Source organism: Typha latifolia, chromosome 4 (genome assembly GCF_019914945.1).
Source record: "Typha latifolia isolate L0001 chromosome 4, TyphaL0001v2, whole genome shotgun sequence".
Classification (NCBI taxonomy): Eukaryota; Viridiplantae; Streptophyta; class Magnoliopsida; order Poales; family Typhaceae; genus Typha; species Typha latifolia.
Window position 1 is genome coordinate 15,126,661 of NC_133089.1, and position 23,947 is coordinate 15,150,607.

At 35.0% G+C, this 23,947-nt stretch overlaps 1 protein-coding gene across 2 annotated transcripts in view; it reads left to right on the top strand.

The window, feature by feature from the left end:
* The window catches only part of LOC140786477 (uncharacterized), a 35,207-nt gene that overhangs the window by 4,435 nt on the left and 6,825 nt on the right, over positions 1–23,947 (top strand). For both annotated transcript variants that reach the window (XM_073134933.1, XM_073134934.1), the window contains exons 5-19: positions 1,587–1,673; positions 2,875–2,921; positions 5,523–5,632; positions 6,434–6,534; positions 7,332–7,424; positions 11,262–11,345; positions 11,618–11,701; positions 11,846–11,914; positions 13,707–13,766; positions 14,275–14,346; positions 15,678–15,785; positions 16,422–16,498; positions 20,263–20,346; positions 21,049–21,160; positions 21,289–21,378. In XM_073134933.1, coding sequence (XP_072991034.1) covers positions 1,587–1,673; positions 2,875–2,921; positions 5,523–5,632; positions 6,434–6,534; positions 7,332–7,424; positions 11,262–11,345; positions 11,618–11,701; positions 11,846–11,914; positions 13,707–13,766; positions 14,275–14,346; positions 15,678–15,785; positions 16,422–16,498; positions 20,263–20,346; positions 21,049–21,160; positions 21,289–21,378 — 1,278 coding nt within the window. The remainder of the gene's footprint in view (positions 1–1,586; positions 1,674–2,874; positions 2,922–5,522; positions 5,633–6,433; positions 6,535–7,331; positions 7,425–11,261; positions 11,346–11,617; positions 11,702–11,845; positions 11,915–13,706; positions 13,767–14,274; positions 14,347–15,677; positions 15,786–16,421; positions 16,499–20,262; positions 20,347–21,048; positions 21,161–21,288; positions 21,379–23,947) is intronic.

A 23,947-nucleotide genomic window follows, 5' to 3' on the forward strand; every position in this document is an offset into this window, starting at 1 on the left:
GAATAAAGAGTCTGAGATGCATCTCATCTCTCGACGGGCCTCCTTCTCCAGTGAAGTCCTCCGACAGATCCTACGACACCGAACTCCGACGCCTTCAAGTAAAGTTTCTTTTTAATTTTTTTGTTATTGTTTTTTCCATTTATCCTCTCTCTCTCTCTCTCACACACACACACACACACACTCTCTCTCTTTATGGCGACCTCCCCACCCTTTCTCTCCAAAGACCTTTCTACCTCTCTCTCTCACTTTCACTCACTCTGATAAGTTACAGAATGTCCTCTTCAATATCTGAATTGATTGCAGAAAGCAGTCTATATAACCGAGGGAAAATATTCACCAGATATTCTCTCGTAGTAAAAAATTATGAATAGAAGATAGATGAGACCTTGCCAACGGTAGAGGTGGCCTGGTTGGTGAAGAGGAGGAGGGAGATTAGGGTAGAGAGACTAGAGAGAGGATAGAGGAAGATAGAAATCTAATTTCATTCATCATAATGATTTTGGTTGTCATCCACACCTTTTAAGAGGTTAACCAACAAGCCATAATAATAATTATTAACCCTAATAATAGTAGACTCTCGTCGATCGCGTTTGAACGGGGTCGACCGTGTTCGAATGCACAAAATACGTTTTTCGTCGATGCAAACTGATGTAGGCGTTCGCATGCGGGCGTTCGAACGCGCTCGACCGCATTCAAACGCGACCTACATAAAGTTTATTTTTTTGAAAATAAATAACTAATGTAATAAAAAAGACTCTAGCAAGGTGTATCACACTCTCCCTCTTTTCTCTTCCTCTCTATTGTGCAACAATAGAGAGAGGGAGAGGAAGAGAGAGGGAGTGACTAAGAGAGCGGGAGAGAGGAGAGGAATTTTTTAAGACTTCTCCTGACTAAGAATATGAGAGTGAGGGAAAGAGAGAGATGAGTGGCCGAAAAAAGTGGAGATAAGATTTTTTTAGGACTCCTATCTGACTGAGAGTGACAGATTAGGAAAGAGTGAGAGATAGAGATAGTGAGTGGGAGAAAGACTAGAGAGTGAGTGAATTTTTTTAAACAATATCTAACTAATATATATATATTTATCTTTTTATCAATTTTTTATTTTGTAAGACTTTTTGTATTTTAAAATATTTTTGAGAATTTTTACGTAATTAAAAAATATTTCAACACCAAAATCCTATACTAGTGGCCGATTTCAATTCCAATCCCAATATTTTGAACCTTGCCTCTGACTAATTGATGGATGTTGCATACTTGCTCCAAATCTGCATTTAGTATAAGCAAACCGTCAAAGTTAAATGAGTTATGGTGCATGGTTATGTAATACCACCTGTATCCTCTTTCTGAAGGTACCGTAGCTTCTTTCAGCTGATTGATGCTTGGGTTTTTATGAAGAGTTACTTGATCAGTCAACAAGCTCTAGTAAGATGAAATCAATGCTTGGCATATATCAGTTTGATTCTATCTAACATTTTATAAAATTGCCTGATTTATCTTTGTTTTACTTATACTTGCTCTACTCCTGAAGAATGAAGATAACTACTTTATCACGAGATCTATGTTAATTCATAACATTATTTGTGCAGCTGGCTCAGAAGTTGTATGAGGGGATTAAACTATCGGATAAAGAAGCAACAGGTTTAATAACATACATGCGAACTGATGGACTACATGTAGGTATCTTTTTGGCCTGCATGATTTAATTCCTCATTTTGTTATCAAGGACCTGCATTTGCTGATATTTACTTTCCCAGCTCTCTTATAATAGTATACTGGCTAAAGCTCAAATATTCTGATTTTGTTGCTCCTAATTTTTATGATTGCCATTATTATATATATGTACTTATATATATATATATGTATATGTATGTATGTATGTAACTATGTATATGTATGTATATATGTATGTATATATGTATATATACATATACATATACATATATGTATATGTATGTATGTATGTAACTATGTATACACTTACTACAAAGGAGGGAGAGATGTACATGTTTTTGTGCATCTATGACATCCTGAGTCATTTATCAAGATACGACTAATACAAGGTCCAATTCATAGTGCCCCCTTGGCCCTTCCTCTTCCCCTTTTTCTGAAGCCAGTTTCTTAGTTTCAACTTATATTGAACTTTAAACTTTGTATTTTTATTATTATTAGCTACATATGATATGATCATTCCTAAATATGGCATGCCAACCTTCCTTGTTAAGGGTACAACTTTTCCATACATTACAAGACTACTTTTTTTTTATAGAAAATTCTCTCAGAAATAAAGCAAGGATTAAACATTTTATGTTTAAATGTTGTTTAAGTTGAGATTGCTATTGCATGTAGTATGTCTTCTAGCACATATTTACCATTTTGGGGTCATTACATTTTCTTCATCAATCTCAAAGGTAGTGCTTGTCAACCATATTGGGCCTAAGTTTTTCTTATTATTTCTTAATAATGCTTGTCAACAAAAGATACAGATGCTTTTCTGCTTGGTTTAACCTCTGGAGTTTCCATGTTGATCATTTGTGAATCACTTCTTCATATGATACTTATTTTACCTTAGTCTTTTTTTATCATATATTTTGAAAAAAGTAAGTAATATCAGCTTGTTATGATAAAAAGCTTGTTAGGTAAAAGAAGATAAAGTTAGTATTCAGCAAGCACTGCTATCCATCTCTCAAGGATTTCACCTACTAGGATGTATCTTGGGATTAGATATAGGACACCTGAACAACACTGCAGTTCTTTTCTTGACCATTATATTAGGTTATCAATGCCTTTTGTGGAATTCATACCATATGAGGCATTAATATGATTTCCTTATTTCTTTCTCTAATGCTTCCTTTTTTTCTTCTTCTTCTTTTCAAGCTCTCTAATGAAGCTGCAGAGGATATCCATTCTTTGGTCAAAGAGAGGTTTGTAACTCTCCCATGTAAATGTTAACTTTTGAGCTGGTCTATATTTTCACATATGTCAAATATAGCCTAACTTTTTTGGGCAGAAGAACTGACTCTTTCCAGTGCAGTTCCTGAAACTATTGGGTCAGTGAGCCAAGTCAGCTGACTTTGTTGACTGGGACCAAACCTGAATTTCAAGGTTGTACCGTCATACCGTGAGAATGGACCATATGTTACTAGGGCACTTCATATGTTTAGGATCTTGGAACTGCTGACACATTAGGACATCTGGACATGACACAGTGGCATGAGGCTCCTTGTTAGTCCAAAAAAGAGTTGCCCCATTGAGTCAAAGATGGCTATGCCGATCCCTGATCCACATGAGCATCCTTGCCACTGACACACATTGACATACCTTTGGCACACCTTTAATTAATCTTTTAAGATATTTATTATTTAAAGATGTTTTTAGTGTCTTCGACATGACAAACCTTAGTTTTTAATATAAATATATGTAGTAAAATCTACATTAGAGTCTCTTATCCTTAGATTATTTTTTTTAAATGACTAATTTTATTAAATATATATAGCAATAATCAAGCAGAAATATTATTTAACATATAATATGATCGAATATATTTATTAATTGACAATAGTTTAGTTAAAGCTAATACCTAGTTGAACGCTATTGATCTAACATGTTCTTATATCAATTTTTATCCAATTTGAATGAATTTGATATATTAACTTTGGATTTTTGAAGTTTGGAAAAAAAATTTAATCATGCTGAAATTTTAGCTAAAAAATATAGAATTTGAGTTCAAATCAATTCATATAGAGTTAATCTAATATGTTATTATACTGGTTTTGACCTAATTTGGATGAATTTGACATATTATTTTTTGAATATTTTAAATTTGGGAGAGTTTTTGGGGGAAATCAAAATTTTTCTTTGATTTCTACATTTAAAGAATATTTTTTATGGATCTAGCACTAAAATGCTAGATCTATATAGAAAGACCCTTACAAATAATAGATCTAGTAAAATTGAGTTGTCTATCATTTGTACAGTCTAAATTAGTTTTTAAGTGTAAAATAAAAAGAGCCCATGTCGACTAGCGTGGGTTGGCACAACGCTTTGCTGGTTGGCATGCACCTATGCTAGTTGGCACACACCTAACACGGGGTTGTGCCAATGGCACAACCCATGCCGGTGCTAGGTACTCCATCAACATAACCATCTTTGCTGCTAACATCAGCCCAATTATTTGATAGAAATGATATATGACCAAAAATTATTGTCTTGGTTGGGTTATATGAGGTTAATGTCAGTGTTCTTTCCAGGTTGGGCTGAGAATTAAATTAGACTAAGTAACTCTAATGCTCTTATCTCTAAACAAATCCAACCCTCTTTTCTCCTTTTCTCAAGTAAGTTGAGAATTTTTTTGACCAAACTAGCCCTCTTCTAAAACTTATTTTCCTAAATAGACTATGATGCAAAATTTGGTGGAGAGAATGAAATGGGAGATAAGTCAAAGAGATAAGAGGAATGGGGTTTCACACTTCTATCCTTGAAAATAGTTTCATACTTTTTTCACTAGAGAGAGCAATAAAAAATCATCATTAACCTCAAAAGGAAATACAACAGGTCTATATATAGACTTAAAATAAAAATAAACAAAAGACACCACACCCTAAATAAATAAAAAATAAAAATTGATCATAAATAACACGTAATAAATAAACTTGATTAGAACCAAATTCCTATAGGGGGATCATCAAATGTTGGTGCCTTCGGTGCTGGTACACACGCCATTGTGTCCTATTAGTGATGTCCGCATTATTCTATCTCAAATTTAATACCAAACTGGGTCTGTGGCACTGTAGCCCTTCATAAAATGCTAATAATATTTTTTAAAAATGCTAATAAGTTAAGCATTTAATCTAGTCAAAAGTAAAACTCTGTAGAGGTGAGCATTTTATTACGAAAAACTAAAAAAATAAATTAAAAGTAAAATTTGTAGGAGCTACAATTTTAAGCGCAGTTGGCTGCAGGGAATGAATACCAACTTTTAAAAATTTTCTATATCTTCACAACGATATAATTTATGATTAAATTGATAACTGAGCATAAAATTATAACGCTGCAAATGTTTTCTTAATAATTTTATCTATATTTTTCTCGTTTAATGGTTTTAATAATAAAACGCTTAACTTTTCAACATTTTATATGTATCATCTTCTATTAAAGCGTTGAATTGTACAGTATTTTACTTTAAAAAATGTTGATATGATCAACGTTTTATTTTTGGCCGAGTAAAACGCTTAACAGATTAATGTCAAATATTTTATATGAAACAAGTTATATAGCTCATAGAGTTGTAAGATGGAGTATGAATTGGGCTTTAATTAGAGCTAGGAGCACCTGAAGTTACATAGCATATTTTGATCCTTCAAGTAAATCTAGTTAAAATTGTGAGTTTAGAATTCTGGACCCACAAACCATATTTTTGAACTTGTATCCTGGCCTTTAATTAGCTTAACTACTGTTTTGCTTTATTTCGTTAATCTATATTGAATAGTTTTTTTTAATATATATATATATATATATATATATAGGTATGGCGGAGAATATGCTTCAAAGAGCACACGCAAATACTTTAGAAAGGTGAAGAATGCACAAGAAGCGCATGAAGCTATAAGGCCCACCGATATAAGGAGGTTGCCATGTAATAGTTTGCCTGATTATTCTTAGTTTCTGGTTTGCTGTTAAGTATTCTATTTTATTTTCTGTTACACTTGTTTCGTATTGTAAGCTGTGATGATTTAGTCACTCCTTAGTGTGATTTATATATGATTTAATGTAGAAGCTTTGGGCTTTTTCTGATGAGCTGACAAGTGCTCATTTTTCAATTTGAGAACCCTATTGAAGGTATAACTGAAGTATTCAACTTGGAAAATTGATGAGAATTGTGCAAGATACATCACAAAAGTTGCATATTGGTGACAATAATAAAAGACAAATGCACCTGTATTGTCAACTATCTGAAGACTATTGTTCGTATTGGATGTGGTACATGTAAATTTTAATATTTCATGCTTTAATTGTGAGAGAGTCTGTAAAGATTAAGTCACTAAAGATGACGGTGTAACGTGTGGAAACTTGATCCTCTAGGAGAGATGCATCTGATATGGGGAGTTGAATTTATGACGAGATTGTAGTAGTGAATAAACGTCATTTCAGGGAATCACTCATTGAGAGACATATCATTTTCTGGCATGAATCACATATTGAGAGATATATCAGTTTCTAGCATGAATCACATATTGAGAGATATATAAGTTTCTTTGTGGAATCCTATCATATTATTAGCTTGTAGATTTGACAATTAAAGTCACTCTGAGTATCTCAGTACATTTACTTAATTTTGTCAACAATCTAGGCTATATGCATTTTCAGTGCAGTTGTGAACTTTTAGCTTTTTTAATATATATTAGGAATGTTCTCACATGCACTTGATTTTTTGCAGCAACTTTAGTAGGAATACTTGATGATGATTGTTTGAAATTGTATACTCTCATATGGACACGGACGATGGCATGCCAAATGGAACCTACCAGAAGTGATATGGTCTGTTTTTTCTCCATTATACGCACACGTCTCCCCATCTCCAATTAGAAGAAACTTCCTTACATTTTCTACAATATAGTTTAATTTATTAGTAGTTAACATTTAACAAATTGCCTTCCAGTTCTGTCACACTTATGATATTCTGTATTTTCCTAGAAAGTGGTTGTGGTTCCTTTGGTATTTATTCACATGGTTCTCTAGTAAGTTCATATATTATGCCCACAATATTATTATTTTCTGTTTTAATTGTTCTATATCTTAGAAAGTTATAGTTTCTTACTCAGGAGAACAAGAAAAGTAAGAATTTTGCCATCAATTGCTGGATATAATCTCTTTCATAGTTCTGCCAGTGTGCTTTCTAGTTTTCATCTTGCCTAAGAATTGAGTTTGTTGTCAATTGAGTTTATGCTAGTCTCTGGATACTGCAACAAAAATTTGACACACATGATGACATACTATAGAGTATAGAGTACTCTAATGAAGTTGACATAGCATGTCTTCGATTGTGATTGTTAGCTCATCGGTGAAACTGAGATCAGGAATTAAAACTTGTCATCTCAGATTTGTGCAATTTCTTGCTGGCAGACCCAGTTAAGGGTTAATATTTACCCACCATGCCTTTACGAGTACCTTCTAATTGACTTCACTCAATTTTTAGCCTTCTCTACTCTCCACCTTATTGTGTGCTATTGCAATTTTATTTTTTCTGTTCTGTAACTTGCTATTGTCAGCTAGACATATTCTAGCAAATCTCAAGTGCTATAATTAATCTTTCTTTATACTGTTGCATTCTTCAGATTCAAGTTGATATTGGTAATGCTGGACGGGGCATCATTTTCCATTCAGTTGGCTCAAGAATTGGATTTGCAGGATATCAGGCAGTTTATGAGGTCAGTTCTTACTTATTTATTTTGTTTTAGATTACAAAGCAAGAGATGCCTAAAGCAAATTTACTGAAAATCAATAGTTTAGGTGTCTTTCTAGTCTCTTAGAGTTTTATTTATGTTTCTCTCTCTCCTGCTTTGTTCTTTATATCTTAAAAAATATTTTAAGCTTTGTTTTGTTCTATCAAATTATATTGTATTTTGTGCTATTTTGCTTTGTTTTCACTATTTTACAAGTAATACTTGACTACTTGTAAAATATGTATACCTAGGCGCTATAGTATACAGTGATTATCAAACATTTTGTGTTTATATTTGTAAGCTTGTGAATTGGAACCCTTCTCTTCAGAGTCATTAGTCATAGTCATTGTAGTTCGGCTGAGTTAATAAATGCCAGTATGCCACATTCTAGTGCATAATTTAATATCCAAGTTTTACTGCGAATATATTTTGCTTTTTCATCAACTGATTCATGTGGGTTGCAGTGAATAATATTTATGCCTGTCAACTATTTATGAAAGGTCTAAGTTTTTATTTGCACTGACATCATTTGATGAAAACAATCTTCATTGGTAAAGGAAATTGTAGCTTCATCACTGAAATTATAAAATTCTGAGTCACTATACTGATATTAGCACTTTAGGTCTTTTTGTTTTCAACGGAGATATTTGCAGGCTTCATTCACCTTGTTTCTTTTTTTTTATGTTCTATATTGCATTTACTGACAAGAAAAATGAAAGGTCAGACCGAATAGCAATGTTATTACAGTAGATTAGGTAACTGTTATGCAATAGTATTTGGATATACATGTCATGGTCAAGTTTGTTTATTATCTTGATCAACAACCCTAAAGGTGGTGGAGACAACAAACAACAAAAAATTCTTGAACAAAAAACAGATAACTTGATAATTGATTAACTTAGGTAAACTTGGACGTCCCTAACATGAATAAGCCACACCAATTTATAGATATATTGGGACACTCCTCGTAAATTAGAATTTATATTCTAAAAATTGAAAAGCCAGGGTACGTATTTGATTATTTTAACTTCTTAATTAAAAGGCTGTTTTAGAAGCTGGAAAGCTAAATGACATCTGACTCTTCAGATGGCCATAACTTCTGTAATCTGCACCATGCTCGTTGGAAAGAAGACAAAATGATATGCATCTTTTATTTCTGGTATTTTTCCCAGTTTTTGTCATTTAAAGCTCTGAAATCCAGTTTCAAAATGGGGCAACTGATATGGACTTAATTATTGATGGTATTAATAAAGTTCACACAAGTCACAACATGATACATCTAAACTGTTAAAGAATGACAATTCTTCATAGCAAAGAAACCTAATATATGCAGTCTTTAATGGCTTTCTCATTTCTTTGAAGGCAAAAGTCTGTGTCCGACAAGATACTTTCGAACAAATCAAGGAAGTCACACTTTCTGCATAAATTCTGACAAATTTATGAATCTATGCTTCCTTTTATGTCACTAATGTGAAGTGGAAAGATAGGCTTGCCAATGTTTTGAAAAGTGGCAGCGGGTGGCAGGCGGTCACCTCACCGTCTAGCGCCTAGGCGGAAGGCGAGTGAGAAGGCAATTTAGTATTTTTTATATAAATAAATAAACATATATAATATACATTATATACTTATATATAATTACTGACAAACAAATTAATAGACTAATTACTAAGTGAGTAACATTTAAGAGATTAAAACATTTCAATAGATTAAGTGATTAACATATAATTACTGATTTACAACTTTACAAGCATTTATTCTTCAACAGATAATTAATTCAGTCAATTTTTTATTTGTCATTTTGTCTAATTGCCTAGCATAATTAATTAACTGATTAAAATAGATTTTAGAAAAAAAGACATTCGATTTGTCTGACTGAGAGTGAAAGAGAGAGGGAAAGAGGAGTGTGAGAGTGTGAGAGAGGGAGAAAGTGAAATAGAGAGAGAGAGAGGGAAGAGGACTGTACCTTTTTTGTTTCTCGCTATCTGCTTCTCGCTCCCTGCCAACTCGTTCGTTTCTCGTCGTTGCCGCACGATGCCGCCAGCCGCCGCTTTAGATGTATCAGAGCTCGTTGCTGCCGGTCATGGAAGGGAAAGTCAGAGAGAATCGAAGGTTTAGACCCTTTGGGGTTTCTAATTTCTCTGTGAAGACTCAAGAGAGGAGAGCAGCGAGATAGAAGAGAGTTTTTATATTAAGGTTAATGAGTTAGTTATCTTAGTGGATAATAATTCGATCCTATACCTGTTTGTAACCTGATAAGGTGGGTTGGTGGGCCGAACCGCCATCCCACCTATCGCCTTTTAGCGCTTGGGCAGCCTGTCTTATGCGAGCGTTAGACTGAATGGCGGGGCAGCCGGTGCCTCGCCCCACCATGGTGGCTGCCTTTTCCGATTTTCAAAACACTGAGGCTTGCAATAACCAATATCCTATGCTACTTCAGCTTTCACAGTTTTAACTTCTCATGGTGCTCATTCATGTTTTCCTTCTAATTTTGACTTATTAGAATTTAGTATCATCTATCTATCTTTTGCTGGTTGCAAGATGCACGGAAGATCTAACCAGGTCATTGCTCATTTATTCATACTTGAAGATATGCAAGACAAACTCTCTACATTAAGATTATGCTTAAGACCCTGTTTATTCAGCTAGTCTTCTTTGATTCCTTTTACCATGGGGAAGGGATGAATTTGAGCTGTTCTTTCTAATTACTTAGCAAGCTGAATTAAACCTTCCCCACCTAAAGTTGTTATCACACTGTTCATTTAAAAAGCAAGCTGCATTAAACCTCCTCCACCTAAAGTCATCATCTTTCTCTATGATTTAGATTGTAGATTTTTCTGAATTTGATGTTAGTTTTTAAATTTTTCACCTTACTTGCATGAGATAAGATTGCAATCACTTAAGTAGATAACAGTATTTATTAAAATAATTACCAATATCCCGCTAATCACTCAAGTGGTGATCCAATCCACCATGTGTGCCTGTTATCTGCTGTAATAGAGGGCGTTGGATAACAATGCAGATAGTTACTTGATGATTGCACTGCAATTACTCCTGGTAATCACTCAGGTAGTGACCCATTCCACCATGTATGCCTGTTTTCTGCTGTAACAGAGGGCGATGAATAATGATATAGATAGTTACTTGATGATTGCACTACAATTACCATTCATCATTTTGCTTGGTATAATGGTGGAGGCAGACTGTGCTCACCTTCCGGGGTACCATTGATTTTATCCTCCACTTTGAAGCCAAAAGTAGAGGACGGGAAGAGCCCTCAGGGAGAGGGAAAAAGAGAGAAGCCTTACCGCATTTGATCCTCCACTTTGTCAAGAGCCCTCACCTCTTGTCGAGAGCCTCCACCACTTCACGTGTGCATGCCCTAGATTGGAGATGACGAGTTCTTGCTCAATTGGAGAAGAAACGCATAGCAGATCATCTTAATTGATGATCCATAGCTTATGAAAGGATCTGCCTAAATGGGCCTAAACGTTTATAATAATCCACTCGAAGTGGATCATGAGTACATCATGATCCGGTTCGAACGGGTTGTCTTCTCCGGCGACAGTTAGGGCAAATCATGCCGTAACCTTCTCCAACCGCCAGGGGAGTGTTTGAGGGGCGTCCTATGGCCGTAGAACACTGTTAGAAGGTTTTCTGCAGCCTTCCATATTGGTTGTTTGGGGAGCCGTCAGCATGGCTATCCTTGGGTTAGCGTATTAATATGATTTCTTGAAGAGGGGGTATACATGCTCAGATCTGTAATGTCACCTGGAATTTGAGCTTATTAGTCTAATAATTCTCAAAATTTCTCTTCCATTTTAGGACAAAGAAGCAGATATTAATGGAAAAAACGAGGAGGAAGGAGACTTTCATGAGGCACTTTATGAGATTCTCTGCAAACTAAAGGTGTGTCATCCACTTCTGCATATTTGAATGTTTATCTTCAGTGAATTATTTTTCCTGTGTTATCTGTATATTAAATACATAACTACATATTTTATGTTACTTGGTCATGTCGCGATGTTATTGGTTTAGTTCTTCCCATCTTACTAAAGTACTTCAGCTAGTTACTGCTTTGTGTGTAGAGTTTTAATGTGAAATTGTGAATGATGGCACCCATGCTTTTTATGATAATACATTCTGAATCTTTTTGATTATCTATTTTTATCTTTTCACAGGTTAGGGATTCATTGTCTTCGATTGCAGTCCATCTCAGACAACACCATACCAAACCACAACCTCATTATTCTGAGGGGACATTGGTGAGTACTTTCCTCTTAATTGTTCAATCTACTTATTTATTGTTTGTCTATGGATGTGATGGTATTTTCTGGTGATAATAATGCTTTGAAGAGTCATGGCTAGTTTATATATGAACTCTTCATGTTTTATGATTAAATGTCAAGGTTAAAAAGCTAGAAGAACTGGGAATTGGAAGACCCTCAACTTACGCATCCATAATGAAGGTGTTGCAGGTACTCTTTCTTTTGCTATTTTATTCTTTGTTTAGTCATTATTGTATGAAAGGGCTATAATTTCTTGTTGGGTACCATACATTCCTATGATATATCATTCTGTAATATGCAGGTAGATCATATCCTTTTGCTGTTTCCCTTGTTGAACAGTTGGTATCATGTTGAGCGAAAACATGAAGTAACTGGGTTGCTCGCTGTTTCAGCATGAATGATTTATTTTAGTTAGTTAAAATTATGGTGCATTTTGAAATGCTTCAAACTCTCATGAATTATCACAAGTCTCTAATAGCATTTTCATGTTCTTACGTAAATCTTTAGGAAATGCGAGATGTTTCAGTTGGTTTACTATCAACATATGGTTCTTCTGTAATTAAGCATTACTGTAACTATCAAGGATTTACTCTCAATTTTTTGGATCACCATTTATCTTTGCAATTGTATTAAAATGTGGTGGTCCCTTGGCAAAGCATAAACACACTGTAGGACTGTATAATATTACATGTGCTGTAGATAGATATAAGTAGATTAACTAGCTACTTAAACACTTTTGCATTAAATCCTATATATAGATCCTTATGGTTCTTTTATTGTTCTTCTTTATTTCATGAGTAGAACGGCGTTTCTTCATCAGCTAGCTTGAAACTTGGCCTTGTCTTTATTTTATTATAATGTCCTACTGCAATTTTAATTTGGTTTTTTTCCCCCATTTTTTTAATAATATTTTATGTTCTCACTTATTTTGTTATAGTTTCTATCATTTTACCATAGGTAAAACAATATAATTATGTCCATCATAGACCTCATATGTGCCCACCCACCATATAGGCACTATGCGGTAACCTTGGCCACACACATAATGTGGTTGCTTTCTAAGAAAGTTCTTCATGATTTCTTTTACCGGCATTCTCCAATTAATCACTAAGCTTTTATTTCGTGTCTGTGTAGACTTTAATTTCCCTTCCTCTTCAACCCTTCATTAATTATATGAGCCAATCCTCCTCTCTGATGTTTCTTGAGATCTTTGTTCTACATTTGAACCAGTTTTTCAACTGGTGTTTGATTTAGTGCCACCTCACTTAATTAGTGCACAATGTGAGAACGCTTGCCTCCAAAGTGCCATTTATGTATTGTGCTGTTTTAAATGTGTGTTAATCACTTAATCTATTATACCAATGTGTCCTAAAGAAAGGTTGATACACTTTAATAAAGAAAAAAGGAAAAAAAGGTTTAACACACAACTTAAGCAGCTCTGGCAACCTTTTGAATTCCAAACCATGACTTACCTAAAACTTAATTTTTCCTGGATGGTATCATTATATATTTTAGAAAGGAAACTTTTGTTAAAACATTTGTTTTCTAGATTATTCACGTGATATGACGTCCCATATAGGAATTATTTGCAATTTTGCACATCATTAGTAAATAAAGATTTGAAACATTTAAAACCAAGATTTCCTTAACTAAAGCTATTTGTAAATGAAGTGATATTGGTTTTGATTTTTGATTAGATGTGACTTTCAGGAAGAGGAACTGGATTTCTGAAATAATTTGTAGCTCATTCACACGGTCTCATTTTGCTATTTCATTAAGAAATTGACAGAAGTATTGTGAAAGAGACCAAAAATGGTGTAAAATGTTCCTTTTCTATGTCCTCTGATCTTATATCTTACATATATATATAACTTTTATCTGCCTGTCAAAATAATCTTCATAACTTTACTGCCTCTATACCTTAAGTTATCTGTTGCCAGGATGTCATATTAAATTCATGTTATGCTTTGTGGATAACCAGGAGAGGAACTACGTGACTATGAAAAATCGAGTGCTGCATCCTGAATTTCGTGGTCGCATGGTATGTCAATAATTTACAACTTGTATTGGTGCTTCATCTCAATAAAATCTTTTGAGCCAACAAGATCTTTTTTTTCTCCAAGTAAACTCTATTCTGTACTTTTATTTCAAATTTGCTACTTCCATTCTTACTTGTATGATGTTGTCATTCACAATTGATTCTTTCTTATGGTTATTTTGTTTATTGAACAAGGTCCTTTGAAGTAAAGAAAAGCTGATTCTTTGTTTTGTTATGTGGCATGTTTTCTGCAGTAAACAGTATTGTTATACTTTGTTAATTCTTGGCCTAGCATTCTTTGTACTGTCTGCTGTAAATCATGATATTTTGATATGTACCTCTCTTAATCTTAAGATGCTCCTTTTAATTATGTTGTTATTTTGACATCAAGTAGCTTGTGGCCATTGTGCTTCGTTTTTCTTATTTTGTCCTTCATTTTCTACTGCTTTTATATCTTCTCTTGGAGCCTCCACTGCTTTATTTGACTGGTTCTAGTATTCTTCAATTGTAGGTCTCAGCATTTCTATCCCATCATTTTTCTGAGGTAGCTGATTATAGTTTCACAGCTGATATGGAGAATGAGGTAAATAGTTGATGATTCTATTTGTTGATCCAAATAATGTGTGTGCTTCCATATTTGTCTATGTGCCGATGTTTCTATCACAAGGCGTTGTTAGTTCAGTGGTTCATCTAACTCTGAGTCATTGGTTGTGTATAAAATTTGTGTCACTATTTGTTGTAACCTTATTAGAGAATGTAGTTTTGAGTGTTCTTCCTAGAGTTTTCATTCAAGTTGCTAGATTATTCCCTCTCTATTTTCACCTTTTCATATCTCTGCCTTTTTTTGCCAACCATGGTAAATTTTCAAACTACATTTGTTCTGTAGGAATTTTGTCCAGAGAGATTAGATCATAAATTTTAGAGGGGATCAAATTGGGTCGGACCATTGAGTTGATCATAGTTCATATTTTGTAATGCTAACAGACCGAGAAATATGGAAATGATACAATAGATTATTATGAACAATTGAAATATGAGCATATTATTTGTATGTTATGAACCTTTTCCTGATAGAAGAGCTTTGGAAAAGGAGCGTGAAAATATTTTGTTTAATAGCTTTGCGACATAAGATTGGATCATAAATCTTGATGCTTATTCTTCTTAGGAAACATAAGGCATGAGGGTGTAGGTGCCTAATGCTTGATAGGAGTGTTCCTGAGTCACCTTATTTAAGGTGAAAAATATTGTATCATCTCGAGGGTCAGTGCAAGAGGAAGTGATGACATGGAAACCAGTCATTTGTTTGCCAAATGAAGATTCAACTTTCATTACATCAATCATATTTCACTTCCAATTTTATATTCCCAGAGAGTTTTCCTTCCTTCTATAAGATCTAGTAACATGATTATGGGTAACTCCCTGTGAGGGGAAGGGGCATAAGTGTGATAGGTGCATCCTAATTCTTAGATGATATGCCACTAGGACAGAAGCAATGCCATCAGATCCTACTAAAATGGCATGTTGAGATAATCTTGTAGCACATGGTGATACGAAACTTCATCAGGCAAGGTGATTTATTGTATCACTTGCTTAATTTTTGTACTCAATTGTGTTTTGCAGTTCTCATATTATGCTGAGCTGATAATATTTATGGTTTATCTTAATTCACGAGTTGAAGTTTTAGTCGGTTCAGTTTTGACCCCTAGGAGAAAATGAAAATTTTGGATCTGAACTAATCGGTTTCAGCTGATAATGGTCTGAAACAATGATCATAAAAGCGATCTTGTAAGTTTCAATCGTAGTTTTGAGTATGTTTTGGGATAGTAACTTTCACATCATAGAAATTCCTTTACAAATTGTGTCTTTCTTATTCCAATTTAAGCTCATGTTGATTATTGTTGTCTTCTTTATCAGCTAGATAATGTATCTGCTGGAGCAACTGAGTGGAAGGGACTTCTGAAAGATTATTGGACACGGTTCAGCAAGTATTGTGATCTTGCTACTAATGTAGATATTAGACAGGTATTGTTGATATTAGATATGTGTGCTTTGCTAGTTGGTGGATTTGTAATGGAAATCTTTAGGTATTGATGCTGAGGACTTGTATGTCGTCAGCAAGAGTTGTGTTTGGTGGCTTGTTGGATGAGATGTTCCAAAAGTGTTGGCAATATGTGCCTGACAGGAGGGAAAGAGAGGGGAGAGAGCAGAGGGATGGAAATAGGGAGAGTGGCAGAAGTGGGGATGTGGGAGGAAGGGGACGAAAATGACAGATGGAATTGGTCTGAATTGGGCCTGGCTCGTACCTTTCAACTTAAAAATTTGGGTTGGGTTTCTTTTGTGCTTGACAGTGGATTTTGGCCTTTTAGGTTGGGTTGGAACAGGACTCATCTGGATCCTGTCACCTTATTCATCGCTTCTTTCCCCTCCTCCATATCAAATCTCTCTCTCTCTCTCTCTCTCTCTCTCTCTCTCTCTCTCTCTCTCTCTCTCTCTCTCTCTCTCTCTCTCTCACTTCAAGAGGCCTTTTCATAGCATTGGGCTGCCGTCATGAGATCTGCCACACATGGTGCCGAATATACATCCTTGATTCGTGCTACTTTATGGTTTCCTTAAATTGGTTTTAAATTACATTTTCTTTTGTTTCTCTCTTTTTCGTAGGTTGAGAGATTGTTGGAGGATAAGTTCTCTGAGATATTGTTTTCTGCCCTTCCTAACCATAGCAGGACATGCCCAAGGTATTGTTGTTTACTGATCTTTCATAGCTCTTTCCTCATAACTGAGAATTGTCAAATCCATTTAACTATTTCAGTACTTGGTCATATTATTTATGCACTTAATGGCAAAATTATGTTGTTTTGACTCTAGAGATATTAATGCAGGTTAACCTATGTCAGTGTGAAATTCTCATTGGAAGAACCAACATTTAGGATTACCGTGTAACTGCAGATTGTAATTCATGTCTGCCACACTTGATTAGTGCACTATAATATAAGTGTATGCTTGGGCCTGAAGAGCAGAGAGAGACAGCAACTTTTACGTCTCAAAAGTTGTCTTTCCTTATATTCACACTTTGAGGTTGTTGTTGACCCAAAATAAGGTGGGGCAGCTAGGATGAGGTAGAAGGGATAATAAAAGGGAATAGAATAGGTAATGCAGGAGCATTTTCCTTGATGAAGCACTTGTGTAAAAGGGGAAGGACAAATAGAGGAGGCAGGATTCATTTTCCCCTGGCACTTTGGTGGGAGAAGTTGCTGCTCTAGTGTAAAAAAAGGAGAGATGGGAACCAGAGGACAGGAAGAACTACTCTACAAACCAACCTTGGTCCCAGCTACAATTTTTGCCATTTCTAGTAGATGAGAAATCTTCATATTCTCAAATTTGAATGCTAATTATTGTGCACGAGACAGGAGGCATTATTGGATAACTTTGTAGTCTGTCATTTGTAGGTTACTCAGTTTCCTATTTCAATAGTCTACTTGCAGTCAAATAATTAGCAATAGTGTACAGATTGTTGATAGTTGCAATCAACTATGCCTTTCAGAGTGTGGGTTAGAGTGCCTGAGGTTTCTTTCTTTGCAGTAGAACTCTCTGGGGATCTGAAAATTTATTATGATATTATCATTACATTGAATGATTTTTCTCGTGCATGCTATTATTTCATGTCATGACCCAAAATAGGAATCATGACCGGCCATGCATCTCAATATACTTGAGATACACGAAGCCTTATCAATACTTTCTACGTGTACGATAGCCAAATAAATAAATAAATAAAATAAAAATATGCTTTATTAAATTTAAAACTAATTGTAATAAACATAAAACAATGTTACCGTTTTATTGTCTCTAAACTAAATAAATAAAACTTCTATTCTACAGCATAATATTTAACAGAGCGGAAAAGTAAATAGATGAATCCTAAGTGGAGGTGGAGTTACGGTACATCTCGCTCAGTCTCCCCGCTGACTATTACCCGAAATAGATAAACAAATACAAAAAAATAGAGTCCATGAGCCAACAACTATAGCTCGGTGAGTGAAATCAACTCGAAAATCAAATAAATTTTAAATCATATTAATACTGAATAAATTAAACTAAGAGCAATAATATCCATAACAGTATGCAACATGCATGCTCTCTAAATAATAACAAAGATAACAATAGAGAGAGTCACAACTTGTAACTTTGCACGTTTTCAACATATTAACATCTTTTCAATATTTATACTATCATATGTCTTAATGGGTCTAAACCCTGTGGATCCACATCAACTAGAAGTCATCTCGAGATGACGCTTAAGACTTTTTTTCATAGCTGATCCGGTTGGGGTCATCAGATGGTATCACCCTGTGATCAACACACTGTCTTTTTCTCTAATCGTTGAGAGAAGTTAGAGTCACCTAGGAAATTTTCTCATTCATCCTAGGACTTGTTCCCTAACCCGGCCGAGTCACCTAAGAAAGTCACCGCAGTGATCTAATTTACATGGTCTGACAAAGATACGAAATATAATAAAATAAATATGTGAGTGAACCCACTCACCTGAGTCTAGACAAAACAACCGAAATATCAAATCTTTAGCTCACGTACTAAAATCACCACCTTTAATAATAAATAATAATCAAAATTTGATAATTTAAAAACTAAAACGAACTAAAATGGGTTTAATTACCCATTGTGTTGGGCTGGGCTAATGCTGGCCCAATCCAAATCAAAAAGAACTAATCGGGCTGGGCCAAGGCCCAGCCAGATAGGAAATGGATTGGGCTGCGGTTTAGCCCGCAGCCCATCCAATTTAATTGGTTCAGGTCGGGTTTGTGGATCCGAAATCCAAACCCGAACTCGAACCCGCATTCAAAAGAAAAAGGGGTGGCTTGGGTTAAACCCGAGCCAACCAATCCCCTTTTTCTTTTCTCCCTTCTCGCGTCCGACGCGAAGGAGTGGAGGATCGAGAGAGAGAGAGTGGCCGCCGGTGACTTTGCCGACGGCGGGTCACGACCGGCTCCCTCCCTCTCTCTCTATATCTCTCTCTCTGTTGTCCTCACAAGGTGGAGGAGGACACACCACCGACGGCCGACGTCGACTGGAGCCACGAGGGCTCTTCCAGAAGGCATCCATGGCGCAAGGCAAACGACTTGGAGCTCACGAGCAGCAGCAGCCCGAAGCCGCCGGCCGACGAGAGTTGTCGGCGAAGTCGAAATCCCCAATTTAGGTATTTTCGATTTACCTTTTTAAATTTAAATTAAACTAGAGGGATGAGAGAGGGCTCACCGGGGAGGAGTGTGGTGGTCCCAAATTCCTCTGGCGATGCTCCGACGATCCGATTCCACAGCGACGGCTCCAACGGTGAGAAAAGAAAGAAAACAAAGGAGAAGAAGGCTGGGGGGTTGAGGAGAGAGAGAGGATTAGGGTTTAATTTATAGATTAGAAGAGGATCAAATCTAATCCGATTCAGATTAGATGAAATCCCCCTTTTTCTGCGCCTCGTCGCGTGCCAGAGAGGGAGAGGGGAGGGGCTGCACGTGCACCCTCCTCTCTTGCACGTGCACCCTCATCTCTCAACCCCCAATTATTTTCTGGTTCTGACATTCCAGAGTTAATTGGACTTTAAAATTAAGAATGAAACATCTGGTTCCTTTCTACATGTAGCATAAGGTGACCAACCCAGTTTACCATAAAAGATTTACAACCCAAATAGGGGATAACCCTTCAACTTGACTTGATTCATGCAACCAGAAATTTCCAGCCTTGCAACAGACAGCATCATATGTACCTGCTATTTCAAAAGGGCTACATGCCTACATATACTGTTGTTCACTGTCAAGTCTCTAATATCTAATAGTGCAAGTTTTAAGTTCCCATGTAAACCCCACCATATACTGGCATGTTAACGGTTGTTGAGCTGCCAAAATTATTCACCTGGTTGCAAGTCACTTGGAATTGTGTGTATGTGGTATGTGGAAAAGTTTAACTGGGGAAAAAATGAGGCATCTGATCCTCTGTTTCTTGTGATTTTGTGATAGAGCCTATGAAATCTTGCATCCATAGCATGATTGTGTGATAGGAAATCAGAATATGGTAGGACCTGTAGAGTCTTGCATCCTTAATATGAAATCAGAATACGCAATATATTGTCGTTCCTCAAATGGTAGGACTAAATGCAAACCTGTTCAGAGGCAAATGAGTTGCTTTTATATTAATGAACTGTAGATTATTCTTGGCTGCGTACCTTTATCAGTCTTATACTAGACATTTTAATTGCTGGGGAGAAGGTTCATGATATTAGTACTGTTACTGTTTGTTTTATCCAAAATATCAAATTATGTGACATAAAATGTATATCCAGTTGATAAGGTGGTTAGTAAAATGAATTTTGGCCTGCTCACTTTGATAGTCGTCATGCTGATTTGATGACCATGTAAAAATTATATTTACCATATTGCAACTTCAACTGAACAATATGTAGATGCTGATCAAATTGTCCTTGTGAATGCTGCAGTTGTTCCCAAGGAACCTTGAGATTTAAAGTTAGTAGGTTTGGTGCTGGCTACTTCATAGGTTGTGATCAACATCCTAAATGCAAGTATGTATGGTGCTTTGCTATTATTTCCTTTCACCCTTCTATTATCTACGTTTATTTAACATATGTTTGTGAAGTTCTTCATGAACCTTCAACAGGTTGGAAACTTTTGTACTGATTTCTTCATGTAATATAATTTCTACTTTCTGAGGATGTAAGCATATGAATCTTTGGTGGCAGAAATTTGACCTCTTATTCTGTGAAATTCAGATCATGATCAATAAAAGATCTTGGCATCTCATACCATGTTACCAATAGTTTGACATAAATTTTTGTGAAAAGTAGCAAGTTGTCTTGCACCATTCTAAGAAAGAGCAATGGTGTCACAATCATACAATTTGTTGGCTGATAAGTGGCTATGTATCTAAGAATGTTTAGTTTCTTATACCTTGATTGCTCTGAGAAACAAAACTATAACTTATAGTTATCTAGAGGTCTCTAACGTCCCTTGCTATATACTCATAAGATGCACATCAAGTGAAATTTTGAATGTGTACTGCATATTGGTGAATAGGTAAGTCTGTAAGTATGAGTTGTTGACCTCTTAATTCAATTATTTTGCTTACATAATCCTTTTAGTTGGTCAAACTATCAGGTGGTGTAGTTATTCACTTATTCTATACAACGAGCACCAAATCCTATTGAGATGCTAAGCATATCACTCCTTCTCTTAGATGACTGTCCAAATTGGCAATTCTGTTACAGGTATATTGCTGGTACATTATTTAGTGATGACGACGAATCTGTTCCTTCTGATAAACCAGATAAATCTTATCAGCCAAAGTTGCTAGGCAATATTCCTAATTCCAATGAAAAGGTCACGCTTCCTTCAGAAGTCATATAATTTTTTATGCTATATTCTCTCCTAATGTTGCTTCCTTATGGAACTTCTATCTTAAGCTTCTTTTTCTTTATAATAATGACTTAATTTAGTTTTGTCTATAGGTTTTCCTGAAAAATGGCCCCTATGGATACTATGTCCAGCTGGGTGATGACAGAAAGGGATGTTCACCAAAAAGAGCCTCTCTTTCGGAGGTAAGCTATTACTCTCCCATATGTACAGGCTGTTGATCTATATTTACATGTATAATTTATGCATGCCTAAGAACCTTTTTCTACTAACCTTTATATTACTCTACTACTTTTCTTAAGTCTAAGATCAAATGATTTTTAAATTTGTAAAGAGGGGGGCACATGTTCCAAAAACCCATTAAAGAAATTAGGGATGCACTTCACAATTTGCATGAACACATTACCAGCCCTAGTAGTTGAAGAAAATATGATTTTTGTACTTGATGAGCTTTGAAGTAGAAGTGGAGAGTGGTATAGTGAAAATGAATCCAAAGCCCACTAGTATAGTTTTTTCTTTCCCCGAGCTTGCTTTTTTTGCCATGTGGAAATTAGTATGCTATAGATATGTCAGCTAAATTAGATGCTATCTCTTTTTCCTTTCCTTATGAGATCATTGAGATATACTACTTTTACATCCTCTCGTGAGATTATGACCAATATATCACACTGGGCCTAGGCTTAGAGATGCAGATAGCAACCAAAATCCTACAATGAATAAAAACTGTTATGGCTAAGAAGCAAGGTGTGCTGCTGACGCAATGTACCATTGGCACAGTATGATCACACCAGCAAATCGACATCAATAAGGCAGTACTAGACTACTAGGTGGTGAACCTGATAATGGCAGTTTGCTCAAGAACACGGAAGAACAAGATAAGTTTAAGTTCAACTAGATTGAGCCAAATCAAAGTGAATAACTTCTTATTACAGCTGGTATCACTTAGTATGTTAATAAGGCTTAAAATCCTTGCACCATAAGGTGGTTATGAACTCAAGATGTTCTAGTAATGTTGTAGGCTACGTACATCGTGGCCTTCCAGACTTTGCATTAGTGGGAGCCTCACGCACTAAGACGCTTTTGATGTTGTAGGGTGGTTAATTCTAAGGTTCCTAATATCAGGAACGATATCGATCGTCTAGAAAAACGATACGAATTGGCTACTCGTATCGAATTAGATTATTTTTTTATTACGTAAAATTCTAAATATTATTTAAAAATATACAAATTTTTTAAAAAATTTAGAAAACTTAGAAAATAAAAATAACTCATATATGAAGCCCAAAAACTTAAAAAATGTATTAACTTACTCAAAATTCAAACTTTAATGAATATCGAGCCAACTCGTAAATTTGTGGTCTTCTAATCTTCTCATCGTAATAACTATAAATTTATAAATATTGATACTAAGGACCTGGTGCTCCAACAAGTGATTCCATCATACTAGTCATATCGTATAGATTTTGTTATGTGCGTTGTGTCTGAGAAAGATAATAATTACTATATGAATTTTGTGTCTAAGGATACTGAGAATAATAACCAGCATATAGATCTTGTGATGGCTCCAAGCAATAAATATGCATCATAATTATAGGGAGCAACATTCTCATGATGACGTCGCTGATATATATGTATGTATATCCTCAGTTTCTCTGTCTTCAATCTCTATCTCTTTGATATTTGCCCGCAAATGTAGATGGGATGTCTCACCACCAGATACATCTTTAAGATTATTACTCATATTAGTAGGTGTACAATCTCTTACTATCGAACAACTTATATCGGCCTCTGCCTTCGTTGTAATTTCTCTTAATATCTCATTTAATTATGGATTACTCTATCATCTAATAATATGTTTGTTACTTCTCTGATTCATAAAGTCAAAGACTCTTCTTTATCAAAATTATGATTTAAATCAATAAGTCTATTTATTATCAATTCGGTTGCGTGTTTTGGTGTGGATTAAGGAGAAAGTAGTCTAATTTATTTCACACTGTAATAAAGACACGGTTTGACTTAAAATCTTATTTGTTATTGGTGTCAAATTTGGTGCCAGTCGGCACGGCTATCCTTGATCTATATATCTCCATCTGAAATCAAAAATATGTTATTGCATATATTTTTTAAGAAATTGATTATATTAAAAGTGAAAAACAAATAATAATAATAAATTAATTAAATCATAACTAACTTTTTTATCGCAAAAGATTTATTTATAAATGTCGGTCTCAAGCTTGCCGATTATTTTCTTAATTTCTAACAAGACTTCAGAATCATTATTGACATTTGTAGAGAATTAAAATCTTGGATTAAAAAAAATACGTTGTAGAAATTTAAAATTTAAAATGTGTAAGCATTCAAGTTTTAAATATTCATAAAAAAATTAGTAAATTAAAAAAATGTCTGCTAGCAACGTGTATATCTCTATATAGTTATTTGTTCCATCTTGAATCAATTATCTTCCACTATTTTTTATAACTTTAGCTCACATTTTTTATTGATTATTTTGCTATATTTATTGCCTCATATAAGAAATCAATCTCAAATTTGTCATCATTGTCTAAAGTCATAATACTTTGACAAGAGGCCTAAATATTGCAGTGGAATTGTAATATCAACCTAAAATGCATTTTCAAGAGTCATGCTATTCAAAGTTTCACCTAAAACTTTTATCTTTATGTTTTATATTCTTAATTTTTATAGACCACTTTTATAATATAAAGCAAAATATCATCCTTGTAGCGCATGATCCTC